Source organism: Corvus moneduloides, chromosome 25 (assembly GCF_009650955.1).
Source record: "Corvus moneduloides isolate bCorMon1 chromosome 25, bCorMon1.pri, whole genome shotgun sequence".
NCBI lineage: Eukaryota > Metazoa > Chordata > Aves > Passeriformes > Corvidae > Corvus > Corvus moneduloides.
The window spans coordinates 6663872-6679282 of record NC_045500.1 but is presented as its reverse complement, the minus strand read 5'-3'; the positions used below and the strand labels follow the sequence as shown (position 1 = coordinate 6679282).

Below are 15411 nucleotides of genomic sequence, written 5' to 3'. Positions count from 1 at the left end.
GCCAGCTCCTTTAACGGTACTTTATTTGATTAAAGACTCAGAATTCTCTGTGTACACTGGAATGTGCTCTATTCCCTAGGCCAGGATCATACAGGGTTACAAAAAGTGGGGATCTCGGCTCGGTTTAAATATCACCCTCCAATGAATGTAAGAAAAAAAAAAAAAAAAAAAAAAAAAAAAAAAAAAAAAAAAAGCAGCTGCTTGGATGCTTGAACTAACCTTGACTCAATTTTAAAAATCATACAGACAAGCAGATCTGGAACAGGACTGGGTTAATGGGATTCATTGCCTACTTTGCTAGGGGAGAGGGCTTGCCCTCTCAGGACAGGACCAGGGTTGATTTCCTCTCAGGTGCTGCCAGCAGAGGAGAGACTACGAACTTCTTTGGCAGAGGACCCCAGGGGCCCGTGACAGGCTGGCTGTCTCTCACAGAGCACAGTACACACACTTTTAGGGCCGTTGCCTTCCACCTGCACTCGGGCCCTCTGGCTGCAGAGGTGAGGTGTGCCCAGGGGCAGGTGATGCTCATGACAGGCCCCAGCCATGCAGGTGAGATGAGTTGTGAGGGAAGCACAGGTCTTTGAGATGAGGCAAATAACGCTAGTGAGGCAGCAGTAGGAGAAATGGCTCGGATCAGCCCCCACATTCCCTGGAAACCAGCATTTCCTTCTCCTACACCTGCCAGTGCTGAACCAACACTGGTTTGAGACAGGTCCTGACATGCAGGCCAAGTAAGTCAACCAGGCTCCACAGCTCCTTTCACCCAGGCAGGCAAAGCCTTCTGCCTCCCCAGACACCAAAAGGGCCTTGCAAAGGATACGCAACTGGTTCTAACCTAACTAAGCTTCCTCCGAAGCCTGGCCTGAGAACAGCTGTGGAAGACAGTGAGGACACAGTCCCCTTTGGACACTCTCCCTGCTGCAGCAGGAACCAGACCACCTGGAGCTGGGCCACTGCCACACAGCACAGCTGGAGGAACAGCAGTAACTGTGCGGGGCAAAAGAACTGAACCCCCGGATTCCTCTTCCCCACCCTGCGCTCCTGCCATGACCCCCCCACCTCTGAAGCCAAGGTCAACTCGCTCAGCTTCCACCAGATGGAAGGGTCAGGACCAGCAGGTGGCCCCACGCATGAGAACCAGAGGCCAAGGAGAAATTAAAATGGCAGCACCAACAATGGAACAGCATGTGATGCTTCAGGAGAGAAGAGAATGATGTCTGGTCGGCTCTGGGCTGAGCTCCGAGCATCTCCGGGGGAGGGGGACATGTCAAAGTCAGGCTCTCTGTGGAGATCTTGCTTTTTTGCCAGTCGGTAAAATCTGCCAAAGAAATTCGTGGCCTTTCCCCCCACGAGCATGTCACTTCTCTGCAAAAAATGTCTGTGACCCAGGAACACTGCAGATGGCAGACAGAGCCACGTGTCTTAGCAGAGTGGGCTGTGGCGTTCCCAACATTCAGAATAAACGTCGGCCTTGTTTTTTTTTTTTAATTTAAAAATTTCTTCCTTTGCGTGTCACCACGTCTGGCATTACAGGATTTCGTACTTGTCCACCAGGAAGGTGGTTTCAGTGGAAAACCTTACAGGGCTGTTCCCGTCTACCTGGGTCACTTTGGTAACCTGTGGAGACAACAGGCAACGTTAGCTCAGCACTGAACATCACTCCCTACCACAGCGATACCACGCTTCCCAATGCCATGATGGCCACGAGGGCACAACCAACCTGGCGCCTTCAAACCACAACTCAGCCCTGAAACAAAGATCTTTTTTCCCAGGAAACCTAAAAGAGGGGAGTGATTTTCTGTGGTAACTGTGTCTCCACTGAGGAGCAAAGTGGCAGCCACTTGCTACACTTCAGTGAAGATGGTTGTATGCCAAGCAGTGTTTTGGGTACAAGGCTGATGCATTCTCCAACAAAGTCTAAGGGGAATTAATGATTACTCAGAGACTTGAAGACACAACTAAAACTTCAGGCAAACTCCATGAAGTGTCAGCTGCCAGTGCTGTTTGCTGGCACTCCTGAATCCAGCTATCTCAGAGGCAGGTTAATGCCAACCCTTTAGCCATGGCCAGCGGGACAGCATGGCCCCACTGCAGCGTGGCCAGTGTCAGCCAGCCAGGGACTGAGGCAAGGGTGACACGCCACCTGTGGAGCATCAGCAGTGACCATACCTGTATGTTGCAATAGTTCTTTTTGGAGATGAAGGAGACTTGCACGGGGAAGAAGTCGTTTGGCTGCCCTGCTATGCTGAACTCCAGGCTACCGCTCTTGTTTTTGGCATCGATCACTGGCAGGCACCACTCAAGGAGGTTTCTCCGGCTGTCGTGGCGATACTCACCATCAATCTCCCCAATCACTGGGGCGCCAACACCAGACCTAGAGCAGGCAGTGAGAAGTGACAATGACTTCCCTGCACAGACCTAAGGAAACACCTCTTAACACCCATTGGCTTGGCCAGAGCCACAAAACAGGCAGGGGAAGGAGGCGATGGGACTCATTAACGCTGTGCGGATAAGGAGCATTACTTACGGCAAGGGGATGGTGATGATCACATCATTCAGCTCTAGGCTCTCCTCTTGCAACTCATATTCAATGTTAACATCACAACTGTTCCCACTCTCTGATGGCCAGCAGTTAACTGAGGAAACAGATACAGTATGTGAACCACGCAGGCCCTTCACGTGGAATAGGCTTTCACAAGATGATGCACTTCAAAACGCCTGGCAAAGTCACCCTCAAGAAATTCTGACTTTAAGAAAAGCTCTCTGTTTTCTTTGAGGTGTTACAGAAAACACACACTGCCAAGGACAGGCACTATCCAATGGATACACATAGTATCTCCAAGGTCTCACAACATGCCGGGCTCCAGGCAGCTACCAGCAGCTCATGGACAAACACTGGCTTCTTCTGCCTGAGCCCCGGGACTCGCACTCACTTGTCAATGGAATGAAGGACTCCTCTGTGGTCTGCAACCTCCACTTCAGCACGCCCACGTCACTGTTAATAGGGAATGACTTCTCTGGGTTCTTCAAACCGATCTGTGACTCTGTAGTGAAGAGCTTCTTGTCCACGTTTGGGTGAGTCTGAAAGAGGAACAGACTGTAGGTCTAAGCCCAAGAACAGAACCATAGGTAATGCAGGTTCTAGCAGGACAGGCCTACACATTCCAGAGTGTTTGCTTTGACAAAACACATGTCAGGTTTCCTCCTGGCTCAGAAGTCCATCTGGAGCACAACTGCTTATCAACCTGGGATTCCTTCCAGGAAATGCTAATGTGACAAGAAGGATCTGCACCACTGTCCTTATGTGCTACTGCACCAGAGACTCTAGCGATGCAGGCTCACATCTACAGAACAACTGTAAGTCAAAGACCATCCTGAACATTCACAGCAGACAGAAAAATCAATCTAATGCTGTTGGGAAAAAACAGCCTGACACCGTAACACTACCATCTCCCCTCAGCAACCTTAATGCACGTACGTGTCAGTGGCCAAACTCCATTTAAACACTCTCTTCACAACCTCAAGTGCGAGCAGCTTTTTAGAAGCAGAGGATTTTTGCAAGACACCGTTCCAGTTACACTAGAAAAACAGGAGTCAGCACAGGGTTTGGTCTCATCTTCCACCTGAAGCATTGCTTGTGGGAGTGCTGTTAGCAACTCGCTCATGGGATGCACTGGAAGGAAGTGAACTTGGAGACAGTGATGATGTACAGACAAGTCCCTAGCGAGGAGTGAGCCAGAGTGTGTCAAAGCAGCACCACTTCCAGGGATCAGTAAGGTCACATAAAGAGGGAGAAAGGGAAGGACGAGTCTCCCAAGAACCTTCTGAGTTGCTACTGCTGACTGCAATCAAATGCTTCAGCAATCATCCCAGGTACAGCAGTGACAGAACAAACAACCCCAGAAATAAACAGCTTCCAAGAGAATAAATTCATTCCCCACTGGCACAGGAAGTTTGTTATCCCATTTCCACTCCACAGCTGCAGCTGACATCACACAAACAGGCACTGAGCAACACACCAGGCTGCTGCAAAGTCCAAGTGAGGTCACCTGGCATGCCAAGGTGCACTACTGGGCAGATAAGGCTCTGAGGGCAGGATGGCAATTGAGATCACATTTCTCCAGTGAACTTCAATCCCTTGAGCACGACTGGCCCTGCACTTCTGCTAATACCTGCACACTCCCATTTCCAATGCATTTGCTGAGAAGGCTTGGACAATAACATAGGACAGCAACATACTTGAGTATTTCCAATACTTTTTCCCTGGAAAGCAACAAAAGCATGTTCAACAGCATGGGACTCCAAACAGGCTTTACCTGTAGCTGCACTCCCCTCTTGTCTTCATTTTCTACATGCAGGCGAATCCGTGCAAACTTTTCATCAGAGATGTGCAGCATGATCATGCCGTGAAGCTCCATGTTCTGCAACCCTCCATCACGGCCACAGGTCAAGGAGATTTTCTCCTCTATTTTCATGTGCACGCTAGACAGACAGAGAAAAAGCTCAAGTCCTACATTCAGTATCTCCCAGACAGCAGAGAGATCACTGCTCAGTAAGGACAGGCTGTGTGTACTGAGCAGGGCCTCACAAACAACAGCACGGCTGGGACAGTGGGGGCTAATACTGCTCCGACAAGGAACTCAGGGCCAGGAAGAGCCATGTGTATGGGTCTGCAAGGGATGGGAGCCCAGTTAAACAGCAGTGATGCAGCACCTTGACATGCTGGTCATTCAAATCCCCTCTGACAGGCTACAGCATGGCTCAGGGCACTAAAAAGCTCTGAACTGCTGTGTATAAAACGAACCGTGAACACCTCCATCCTGAGGAGCAACAAGGCTGCAAAGCAGGGAGAATGGTGCAGGAAAAAAAGCACAGGAAAATTCCCAACCTCAGCTCAACAGTGGATGGACGGCCCATTTTAGTTAAGAGGATGCCTAACCAAACCATCTATCTGCTTTTTTGCTGACATGCTTTCCCAGATTTTGCCCATCTTTTATAGTTACAAGGTAAGAAAACACAGAAAATCCAAAGAAGAGCAGGGAAGCTCTCTCCCAAGGCCACGTGCAGGGAGAGCCATGAGGAGACTGCTTCCAAAGCAAGGGCAGCACTCACCTCTCCATGTTAACGGGAGGAGCGAGAACTTTGGCTGCTTCTGCAGAGCGCTTGCCTACAGAAGTCATGATATTTTCTCCTTCCGATTTCAGCTTGTCCACAAAGTTGTCCACCTCCTTCCCTTTAGCGCCGAGTTTCAAGGCTTTACTGGGACCTGAAGGCCTAAATAAAAGGTATAATAATCACCAAGTCAGCTGACAGCAACGGGTTCCCCCTTCGGGTTATCTTCAAATGCTGTAACTTGACCATCCCATCAACACAGCATTCAACTCGGCAGCCTTTTTGGGGGAGAACATGAATGGAACTAATCATCTTATGTGTAGGGTGCCAAGTTATAATTTAGATTTGGATACGGTTCCATGTATTATCAGGAGCTGGGACCACTTCTTCTCACACAAAATGTAAGCCTGTTGTTCCTCCAAGAATCCAGAGAGACCATGGGGTGCTACTGTGGCATGTGGCACAAATGCTCCTCAATATTTACACAGATGAGGAACTCATGTTAGACCTTCTGTTTGGGCACATGGTTTGAGCCAACGCTGACTCCAACATCTGCCACCTGCTGTCCCCCTACCTGGCTGGCGCGGGTGCCACTTTGGGCTTCTCGGTCTCAATAATGGTCTCTGTGATCATCGCCGTTGTTGTGCCCCCAGACACGGCCGAGCTGCCGAAGCCCCCGAACCCTGGTGCCTTCTTGCCGTGTCTCTCCGCATCTCTCCTGGCCTGCTGCAACTCCTTCGCTTTACGGCGCATCTCAGCTTTCGCTTCCCGTTCCTGGGTCTGAAGGAAAAGGTAGGAGGCTGATGGAGCTTTGCAACCTAAGCCCTGCCCTGCACAGGAACTAAGTGCAGTCGCCCACAAACCCCTTGCCAAGAAAAAAGAAACAAGACATGGGCATTTAGCCGTCAGAAAAGCTAAATAACTGCATGGTCCCACCAAAGTGAAGGAACGCCTCTGTATAGGAAAGGTGGTGTTTCCCAGACAGGGCACCTCGTGTCTGGGTTGCAGGTGTCCCCGCTCACCTCTCTGACTGCCCGAAACACCTTTTCCTCGTGCGAGTCCATCTCAGTGAAGGTCCGAATTTGTGCCAGATTTACATTCTCACGGTAGCCCAGGGCGACAATTTCATCAAAGGCAAAGATCAGGTCAAAGCAGTGTTCAGAGATCTCATTCTCTTCCAGAGCTCGACAATATTCAGGGATCTAGAAGGGGAGAACATTTTAAAGGAGTACCCACAAACAGTACTGTGCAAACACTTTCTTTCTACCATCCCAGAGGTCACAACTGTGCCAGACCCTCCCAAGCCCAGCACACCTTTACGCTGCTCTTCGTACCATTACATCATCAAGAAACAAGATTAAGTTTTGCCATTGTTAGTTTTTCTACACTAAAATCCTTATAGAACCTCTCAGCTTCCTCGTAACACTAACTCAAACGAACCCAACTGCATGCTGGGGACAGCGAATTTCCTGAAAATCCTTTGGTTGTGTGAAGACACAAACTCGCTGCTTCAGGATCCCTGCATAGCAGCGCTGCACTTTCAACAGCCTCACACTATACAGAGGATATTTAATGCTAAATCACAGTCAGCCCTTTGGTCTCACCAGCTGAAGTATGACTGATGATTTTTTTATGTGGAGTTCAAAACTACCACCAGAAGTTCAGAGCTTTCTGTTCAGTCAGGACGGGAAGCAGGTGGAGGCAGGCAGTGCTCCTGCACCAGCTCAAAAACAGATCCCTGACAACAGCACCATTCTGGGCTATAGGCACGTCACCAAGTGACGAATCCTTACCACTCTAGAGAAGAGTCGGAGTGTTTCCAGATCTTCCAGGATGTTGCTGTTTTTTGTGGTAATCAGCACCATGTAGAGCTTCTCCATGGGCTGGTAGACGTACCGCACGCTCTCTGTCTCCACAAACGTGTGCTGCTTCCCCGTGTTCATCAGCTTTGGGAATGCTGCCAGCAGCCCCTCGATGCGGGTGCGAGTCATCTCCACGAACTGCCGGGACACGATGGCCTTCCCTGCCTTTGTGCACACAGCGGCTGCCAACAGCACCTGGAGGAGGGCAGCGTGTGAGCCGGGCCTCCCGGACCGTGCTCACGGAAAGGATCTCTTCGCACCACACTTCACCTGCACGCCCTCCCTTAAACAAGATCTTAAATCTTTCTCTGTGACCAAGAAATGAACTATGTCAAGAGCAGAGACATCTCTGCTTTTCTCTCTCCGTTTCACATTCCGTTCCGACATGACCCTGAGAGCTCTCCCTGCTCCTGTCAGGCAAACGATCATTCCAGATTTCACACACACCGAGGTGTAACATCCCCTGGAAACGTTAGGGGAGGCGCCAGGTTATCGACTTTTCCATCAGGCTGCCCAAGCTTACAACTACACACAGGAACGCTGTGAAATGTAACATCTCTCTCCAGTGCCATATGCACAGCGCAGCCAGGTTAACGAAGCCCTGGCTATCACTTACAGCCCTTGAACGACTCCCGGGCAGCTCGCAGGCGTTATCACACCGACAGAGCAGCAAGGCACTCACCAGCTGCACTTTCTCCTTCTCTCAGTCTGCCCAGACCTCCTCCCTATATTTCTCTCTTACAGAAGTTAATTACCTTTGTCAGGACAACTCTGTTCTGCACTTCAGATCTTTTAAATCCGCAGCTGCTGTTATTGACAGAAAGTATCAGAAAACCTCAAACGCGGCAGTACTGATCCCTGCCGCACCTCGGGTACAGTTTAGCTCTGACGGAGCCGTGTGCGGGTCTGTGCTGACCCAAACACCGCCGCGACGGACAAAATGAGCCGGACCAGCCCTGAGACACAGGGCTCTCAGAGACACACCAGGGAGCAGGCGGGCACTACCCGCCCGGCTACACCTGAGACCCCGAATGCCCTTTAGAGCAGGCGTGAGGCCGTGCTGAGGAGGTATCGTGGCTCCGAGTCACCAGAGAAAAAGTGCCGCGTCCCCGCCGCCCCCAAGGGCCCTGCCCCGACTCGGGACGGCAACGCCGCGCTCCGTCCCGCCAGGCCGCGGGCTCCAGCTCCGGCCTGCGCGCAGGCCGGGCAGGTGGGGCGGGCCTAGGGGCTGTCCCGGGGGCTGCCCCAAGCCCCGCGCTGCCCTCGGCGGACAGGCCCTTCCCTTACCATAGCAGCGGCGGCGGCGGCGGGATCCGCGCTCGGTCCCTCCGCTCTCTCCGGTTCCCGGGCGGCCCCGCAAGATGGCGGCGCCGCGCCACGTCCGCACCAGGAAGTGCCGTCACGGCGGGGCGGGGCGCGGCGGGGGCACCTCCCAGCCGCCAGGGGGCGCGCGAGGCCGGGCCGCTCTGGCCGGCCGAGCGGAGCGCGGCGGGGCGGGGTCGCCATGGCGACGGCGGCGGCGGCGGCGCGGCGGGACGCGAGGCGGGCGGAGGTGGGGCACGGGGGACACGGCGGGACAGAGCGGGACATGGGGACACGGCGGGACAGAGCGGGACATGGGGCCGCGGGCGGAGGTGGGGCACGGGGGACACGGCGGGACAGAGCGGGACATGGGGACACGGCGGGACAGAGCGGGACATGGGGGCGCGGGCGGAGGTGGGGCACGGGGGACACGGCGGGACAGAGCGGGACATGGGGCCGCGGGCGGAGGTGGGGCACGGGACTCAGCGTGGCAGGACACGGCGGGCCGTGGGTGCGGGCGCCGGGCCGCCCCGCCCCTGACTTTGCTTCTCGGCGCAGCCCCGCCCGGTGGAGAACCAGCCGTACGACGAGAGCCTGGAGCTGCCCGAAGCCGGAGCCCGCTCGCCGCGGGCGGGGGGCGCGGGCCGCCTGCGGGACTCCCGTCGGGCCGGGGTGTCTGTCGGAGCGGCCGAGCGGGGCAGCGGAGGGAAGGTACGAGCGGAACGGGCGGGGGCACGGCTCGGTGAGACTTGGTGATAGCCCGTGAGACCCGGTTCTCTCGTCCAGGAGGAGGCAGCGGCACACCTCCCCGGCCCCGCCACCCTCAGCGAGGATGACGACGAGGACGATGAGGACTCGGAGGAAGATTCCTCGGAGAGCGACTCGGAGGAGGACTCGGAGGAGCACGGGGCCGCGTTGGAGGGGTGAGCGGTGTTCCTGGCCAGAGGGGCAGGGGCTGAGGCTGGTGGGTGCCGTTCGGGCCCTGTCGGCTCTGCCGGTTTCCCCTGATCCCACGAGGTTGAGCAGAGTCGTGGGCATCGGGACAGGCAGCTCCTCCCTCCTCGTCCCCGATGCTCCAGGGTGGTGGTTCCTCCAGGTGGTGAACCGGTCCTGGGCTTGTTTGCTGTGCCCAGGAGAGGCCACACCCAAGGTGTCAGCCAGGCCGGGCTGGCAGGAGAGGTCCAGCAAAGGGAAGGACCATCTCGAACATGTCACTCAGGTCCTGATAATTCTTCTTCTTTTCCATCGTTTTCAACTTCTAAGCTATTGCTGACCCCCTAATTGCTATCCTATTGCTGCCTTTGTGCAGAGCACTTAGCCCTCTTTTGACAGCGCTGTGTGGGACTGAATGATCACAGATGTCCATCACTCAGGTGCTTTTCTTGGCCAGCAGGTCCAAGGCGAAATGGGGCCCAATAGTGCTTTCCCTGTGCAAGAAGTGTTTTCCAGAGAGGATTTGCTGCTTGGTAGTTAGGCTTCCCACACTTGTCTGCCCCAACTGGGGCCTGGTTTCTGTTGTACAGAACTTGCCACATGTTAGTCTTTCCCCACTATTCTCTTCCTTTTACTAGTGACTTCAGTGCAGCAGATTTTGACTACCTGCAAGTGTCCTCTGAAATCAAAGATCTCTTTGAATATATCAAGAGGTGAGTGTAAGGGTTTAGCCTGCTTTTGGCTCTCCTTTGTGTCAATTACTGCAGCACAGTTCCTAGTCACGAATGCTGTGGTGGTGGTTTTTTTCCAGGTACACACCCAAAACAATAGAGATTGAGCACAAGCTGCAGCCTTTTATTCCAGACTTTATTCCTGCTGTTGGAGACATTGATGCATTCCTAAAGGTACAGTTTCTTCAGGTTCCTCTCTCTGTCCTTCCCCATGAACTGAAGTGGAACGCAGGGTCAGGCCACGCAGGCGGCCAGGCCGTGCAGCCTGGGGCCTGGGCTGTCCCTGCAATGTCAGACGTGATGGGCAGGGACACCTGGGAAACTACACTGGTGGCTTGGTCACCTCTCAAACAGCACTTGGGTAACGTGGGGCAAAGGCTGGGTTTTTCCTTCTCCCAACACCGCGTGCTTTTCAGGCAGCACCGTACTCAGAATGCACATCTGAGAGAGCCCACAGGGAGGCTCTGTACAAACCTGCCCTGGACTCCACAGAGAACAGGGCTCTGTTTTCCTGCAGGTTCCTCGTCCTGATGGCAAGCCTGACAACCTTGGCCTGCTGGTCCTGGATGAGCCCTCAACGAAGCAGTCGGATCCCACTGTGCTCTCCCTCTGGCTGACAGAGAACTCCAAGCAGCACAACATCACAGTGAGTCAGGGAGAGGGAGGTCACACTTGCTGCACACTTCCTGGAGTAAAACCATGGCATTTTACTCTTAGAACTGAGAACTTCACTTTAAAAGCAGCAAAACCAGACCTTTTGCTTTAATCCATAGTTTTAAACGGCAGTGGATCTGAGCCTTGCTTCAGGCAAGTCTTGATACAAACTCTGGGTCTGTTCACTTCAGGTGATGCTTTATTTCCTTTTGGTTGTTCATGCCCAGTTTTAGTCGGCATTTTGCCTGCAGAAATCCGTTGGTAAAGTGCAGCTGGGAAAAAGAGGGCCTGGTTCACCAGGAGTGAATGCAGGTTTCCCAAAAAGCCCCAAAACACCATGAAACACTTCCAGGTTTATATATGTGTTTTTAGCAGCAGATAAAAGTGAAGAGTTTGGAGAATGCAGAAAAGAACCCCAAAGCCATTGAGAGCTGGATTGAAAGTATTAGTGAACTGCATCGCTGCAAACCTCCTGCCACAGTCCATTACTCCAGGTGAGCCCTGATGTTGGCAGTGGAAGGCTGTGTGTGATCCTGAAGCTGATGTTCTTCTCTTCCCCGGCAGGCCAATGCCTGACATCGAGACCCTGATGCAGGAATGGTCACCAGAGTTTGAGGAGCTCCTGGGAAAGGTATACTGTCTGCCTGACCAGTAGTTAGCTCAGCACATGGTCTTAGAAACCATCTGCCATGAAAGCTGGGTGCCTGCTCCATCCCACAGCCCAGTCCTCTTGGGCTTGTTCCTCCTCACGACTCTGCCCTTGCCAGAAGTTGGGGAGCAGCCCAACACTGGAATTCCCAGCTGCTGCCCCAGTGGCCTCTGTATGCTGCCAGGCTCCTGCGGTCTGGGAGCAGATCTGACAGCCCCCTCTGTTCCAGGTGGGCCTTCCGCCCGCGGAGATGAGCTGTGACCTTGCCGAATACATCGACATGATCTGTGGTGAGCTGGGGAGGCTGTGCTGTTGTCACAATGTGACACTGGCCTGGCACGCTCACTGAAAGCGAGAGCTTTAGCTGCAGGCTCAGCCCCGAGCAGTCGGGATCATTCCCCGCTGCTTCAGTGGGAGGTGGGCTCTTGTACTACAGGGGTCTTTGGTGCGTGGAGGCCCAGGTGGTGGTGGGCAGTGGGGAGCTCAGCCCTTCCTGACAATTCTCTGTGTGGGGCAGTACAGACCAGGCGCCCTCACGCACTTTTGATCTCACCCGCAGCCATTCTGGACATCCCCGTGTACAAGAGCCGGATCCACCCTCTGCACGTCCTCTTCTCTCTGTTCTTGGAGTTCAAGAACTCGCAGGTATGCAGCTCCACCCAGGTGCTGCTCACTCAGCTAGCAGCACTGCACAGCTGCTCCCTTCACGTTTGGCTTTGCGGTGCAATGGGTGTACAAAGGGCTGTTGGGCCTCAGAGAACGTGTTCTCAGCCGCTCCTGTCCCTGGTGCCTCTGCCTGACACAGGGAGCTAGGCCATGCTCCGGGCTGAGGTGCTGTGTTGATCAACAGGCCAACACAAGCCAGAATGCGTTTCCTTGGGATGACTGCTCACGCAGAGCCAGTGTGGCCAGCGGGTTTAGACGCATGTGTGTGCTCTGAGCAACGGGAGTCAAATCTTTGCATGAGCATGTTCTTTTCCCTGCAGCACTTCAAGCCCCTGGCTGATGGGCAGAAGAGTAGGAGCCCACCATCCAACCCACCCTCACAAGCAGCGGAGGCAGAGGTGCTGAGCTTTAATTGATGCTTCACATTAAAGCCTTATCTCCTGGATCACCATCTGCCGCTGGACACTGAGATGTACCCAGAGCAGGTTGTGAGATGTCACACAGCAAATCAGAAGCCTCTCTGGTCTAAGAGACATCGCCGGGCTGTTCTGTGTTAGGGAGTAGGGCTCGACTCACCGTATTTGTTGCAGAAGCTGCCTAATGGCTCCATTTTTGACTTGTTCCCAAGGAGTTCAGCATTAAACCAGCCTTTCCCAGTGTCAGGCTCTCTGTGCCACAGGTGCTGCAGAGCAGAGGCTCCTTGAGCACATGCTACGAGGGCTGGAGCAAACAGGAATAAATTCCACACTCAGACACAACACGCAGATCTGCTCAGGGTGTTGCAAGCTCTGACCTGGAGATCTTGAATCTCCTCTGCTCCTTATTATTGAACCCCCTTTCCTGTTGAGAACAGTCCCTTAGCTCCTGCCAAGCAGAAATAACCTGTGCGGCACCACAGAGATGCTTGAATTTAGTTTATTGCTGTTGGGACGGCTCTGCTCTGCTGAGCTCCCACCTGTCTGCCACAGCAGCAGGGACAGGGACAGAGAGGATCATGCAGCAAGCGAGTCGCAAACCTGCTAAAGCAAAGCTGGTGCTTGGCTTTACCCCGGGAGGAATCACAGTACTAGTGCCTGGCTATAAACAGCTTTGATGCATTTTGATTATAATAGAATATTGGTAAAGTTTGTGGACTACATAAAACCGTGCCTTGGCTGACAGCACAGCTCCCAAACCCTGCATCGCATAGCATAGCACAGAGCTGGGGCTGGCCAACTCCCACTTCGATCACAGCCTTCCTGGCACCCTCGGCTGCGTGGCTCTGGGGGCTGGTACGTACCTGGTGCCGGGCAGCCCTGGCTCACAGGCACCACGCTGCAGCTCACAGCCAGATCTCATCACTGCTCATGCTGGGCACTTTGTAGATGCGCCCGGACATTGGGAGCTGGACAAAACCTGCAGGACAAAGAATTCACTGCCTGTTGGGGCAGCCACGGAGCTCCATGTCCCACAACACATCTTTTGGGGCTGCTGGCCCACCTGCTCCCCTTACCAAGCTTGCTGAGGACCAGGGAGTTCTCCAGACCCAGCAGAGCACTCTCTTCTCCCCCAGCACCAGCTCCTGCATCCTTGGGGGAAGCTGCAAGGAAGGAAGGGAATGAGAGCCAGGACATCTATTCCTCACCCAGGCAGGAACTGGGGCCCCACGTGTCTCGCTGCACTGGCACATCAGGGTTTTACCTCCATCTTCCTGTGCAAGGTCACCGAGGCGCAGGTTGGGTGGCAGGGACCGGGTCTGGCGGGGCAGACGTGTGCCCTGGGGCTGCGGGGACTCAGAGCTGTTGCAATGGGAGCATTGGCTGGGTGGGCTGTTCCCCTCTGCTTGCCCTGGACCTCGCACCAGCTTGGGCAAGCGGCATGCCAGGCAGGCAGCACAGGATCCCAGGCTGAGCAGGGCAGCTAGGGCCAGGGCTGCTCCAATGGCAACACCCAGGACAGGCAGCTCCACACGGGCATCCAGCAGACCTGCATGGGCAGCACAGACCCCCTCAGCACCCTTCCACCCAGCCATTGCACCATGCCCACCCCTCAGCAGCTACCTGTGGGCAGGAGGGAGGCAGTAGTGATGCCCACACTCTTGGCTGCACTGACAGAGAGGTTTCCAGCTGTGCAGCTGAGATGGATGTGAAGCAAGCGGTTTGCCAGCCCTGGGTAGCTTGTGGCACCGAGGAGGAGAAACTTGGAGGCATTGGCCATCACATGCCCATCCTGGTCCATCCAGGTGATGCTGGCGGGTGGGTTGGCTTGCACCAGCACAAAGAGCACCAGGAGAAGGCCAGAGCCCTTGACCTCCTGGTAGCGGGCACCTTTCTGCAGGATCTCTGGCTTATCTGGGTAAAAAAACAGAGGTAGAGAGATGGGCAGGTGGGATGGGGGCAACACAGCTGGGAGCAGGATTTGTCTCGCCAGGGTCCAGGAGTGCTTGTCCACCTTGTTTGCACAAGACTGACGAGATGCTGCCCTGCTGTGGCTGTGACAGATGCGGGTTATGGTCCCACCCGAGTTGGATGGGAGCCCCACACGCCCTCCCCACATCCTGGTCTGGAGCAGGCCGACACCGCGGACCTTACACTGTACATTGAGGAGGATGGAGGTGTTGTAGGTCTCAGTGGAGGTCAGGTTGGTCAGGGAACAGTTGAGCTGGTGGTCGGAGTGCTGGCCGGTGAGGGTGAGGATTCTGGCAGCGTCCGCAGTCGAGAGGTTGACTTCCTGTTTCTGATCGTTGAGGTACCAGGCCAGTGTGGCACCGCGGACTGGCCGGGGAACCCAGCAGGTGAAGACATGACTCTCCCCGTGCTGCAGTGTGCACACTGCTCGCGGCTGCCCGTCAGTGGTGGGGTCCAGTTCCCCCAGTGCTGCCAGAGAGCCCGCGGCACATCAGAGCTGCAGCAGCGGTCCTGCTCCCGGAGTCATGCACCGGACCCTACCACAGCCTCACCTGCCAAGCAGAGCACCAGGCGGCTGAGCAGCAGTAGCAGCAGGAGGGCAAGGGCAGCCCCCGGCCAGCCCCTGGGACACCCCATGGCATATCAGCCGTGCTCAGCACTAGGAGAGAGGCAGCTAGAGCAGGGACACGGGGGCGTCCACCACGCTGGGCCCCGGTGTTCCGGCACAGAGCAGGGTCGGAGGATGTGGCCCAGCTGCACCTTACCTGCAGCATTGCTGCTACTGTGTCCAGCCCAGTCTGCAGTGCGGCTCTGCGCCTGGGCCCCGGCACGCAGGGCAGTGCATGCGGCGCAGGGGCGGGCCCCAGCACGGCTGCGAGCAGTCATCCCTCCCGCCGGGCCGCCGCCTTCCCCGAGCGCGGTTGCTGCGCGCAGCCGCGGGCTCAGTCCTGCCGCTTGCGAGAGCGGCCGGAGACCGCCCAGACCGGACCGGGTCTGCGCGTCCCCGTGCCTCCAGTCTGCCCTCGTCAAGGAAGGCGGCCCAGACTTGCACCCACCAGGCCACACATCTCACCGCGGCTGTGCACGCTTGGGAATCACACCACAATGCCTGCAAT

General features: G+C 55.1%; 3 protein-coding genes across 6 annotated transcripts; 1 reads left to right on the top strand and 2 right to left on the bottom strand.

Moving 5' to 3' along the window:
• Positions 1 to 6: 6 nt before the first annotated feature.
• ARCN1 (archain 1) lies at positions 7 to 8407 on the bottom strand. Its single transcript, XM_032133696.1, has 10 exons — positions 8262 to 8407; positions 6906 to 7169; positions 6135 to 6314; positions 5687 to 5892; positions 5113 to 5274; positions 4317 to 4482; positions 2934 to 3081; positions 2528 to 2636; positions 2170 to 2374; positions 7 to 1617 (listed from the first exon to the last, which is right to left on the bottom strand). Exons 1-10 carry the CDS (start codon positions 8262 to 8264, stop codon positions 1528 to 1530), a joined length of 1533 nt encoding a protein of 510 aa, XP_031989587.1. The 5' UTR covers positions 8265 to 8407; the 3' UTR covers positions 7 to 1527.
• Positions 8408 to 8478: 71 nt separating this feature from the next.
• On the top strand, positions 8479 to 12568 carry IFT46 (intraflagellar transport 46). Its single transcript, XM_032133579.1, has 11 exons — positions 8479 to 8526; positions 8835 to 8987; positions 9063 to 9199; positions 9848 to 9922; positions 10021 to 10114; positions 10458 to 10586; positions 10967 to 11088; positions 11159 to 11225; positions 11473 to 11533; positions 11803 to 11888; positions 12230 to 12568. Exons 1-11 carry the CDS (start codon positions 8479 to 8481, stop codon positions 12323 to 12325), a joined length of 1068 nt encoding a protein of 355 aa, XP_031989470.1. The 3' UTR covers positions 12326 to 12568.
• Positions 10044 to 15336, bottom strand: TMEM25 (transmembrane protein 25). Of its 4 annotated transcripts, XM_032133673.1 has the most exons (6): positions 15061 to 15336; positions 14480 to 14764; positions 13949 to 14239; positions 13590 to 13874; positions 13402 to 13488; positions 12811 to 13304 (listed from the first exon to the last, which is right to left on the bottom strand). In XM_032133673.1, the coding sequence occupies exons 1-6, from the start codon at positions 15179 to 15181 to the stop codon at positions 13231 to 13233; spliced, it is 1143 nt and encodes a 380-aa protein (XP_031989564.1). In that variant the 5' UTR covers positions 15182 to 15336; the 3' UTR covers positions 12811 to 13230. The 4 variants fall into 4 exon arrangements, 3 of the variants coding, with proteins under 3 accessions (XP_031989564.1, XP_031989562.1, XP_031989563.1); XR_004244431.1 differs by adding an exon at positions 10044 to 10866 and having other exon boundaries at positions 13189 to 13488; positions 13949 to 14764; positions 14848 to 15153; XM_032133671.1 differs by adding an exon at positions 14848 to 14954 and having other exon boundaries at positions 12811 to 13488; positions 13949 to 14764; positions 15061 to 15152.
• Positions 15337 to 15411: the final 75 nt, after the last annotated feature.

Bases quoted from the DNA above. Each gene is read 5' to 3' on its own strand.
- ARCN1 (XM_032133696.1), bottom strand. The intron at 3,082-4,316 runs GTAAAGCCTGTT...TTCCTCTTTCAG, and splicing joins AGAGGGGAGTGCAGCTACAG to ACTCACCCAAACGTGGACAA. The intron at 1,618-2,169 runs GTATGGTCACTG...TTGTCTCCACAG, and splicing joins AGAACTATTGCAACATACAG to GTTACCAAAGTGACCCAGGT.
- IFT46 (XM_032133579.1), top strand. From the start codon at position 8,479: ATGGCGACGGCGGCGGCGGCGGCGCGGCGGGACGCGAGGCGGGCGGAG. The intron at 11,089-11,158 runs GTGAGCCCTGAT...CTTCCCCGGCAG, and splicing joins GCCACAGTCCATTACTCCAG to GCCAATGCCTGACATCGAGA. The intron at 11,889-12,229 runs GTATGCAGCTCC...TTTTCCCTGCAG, and splicing joins TGGAGTTCAAGAACTCGCAG to CACTTCAAGCCCCTGGCTGA.
- TMEM25 (XM_032133671.1), bottom strand. From the start codon at position 14,932: ATGGGGTGTCCCAGGGGCTGGCCGGGGGCTGCCCTTGCCCTCCTGCTG. The intron at 14,765-14,847 runs GTGAGGCTGTGG...GCTCTCTGGCAG, and splicing joins CCTGGTGCTCTGCTTGGCAG to CACTGGGGGAACTGGACCCC. The intron at 13,489-13,589 runs GTAAAACCCTGA...CCTTCCTTGCAG, and splicing joins CCTTGCACAGGAAGATGGAG to CTTCCCCCAAGGATGCAGGA.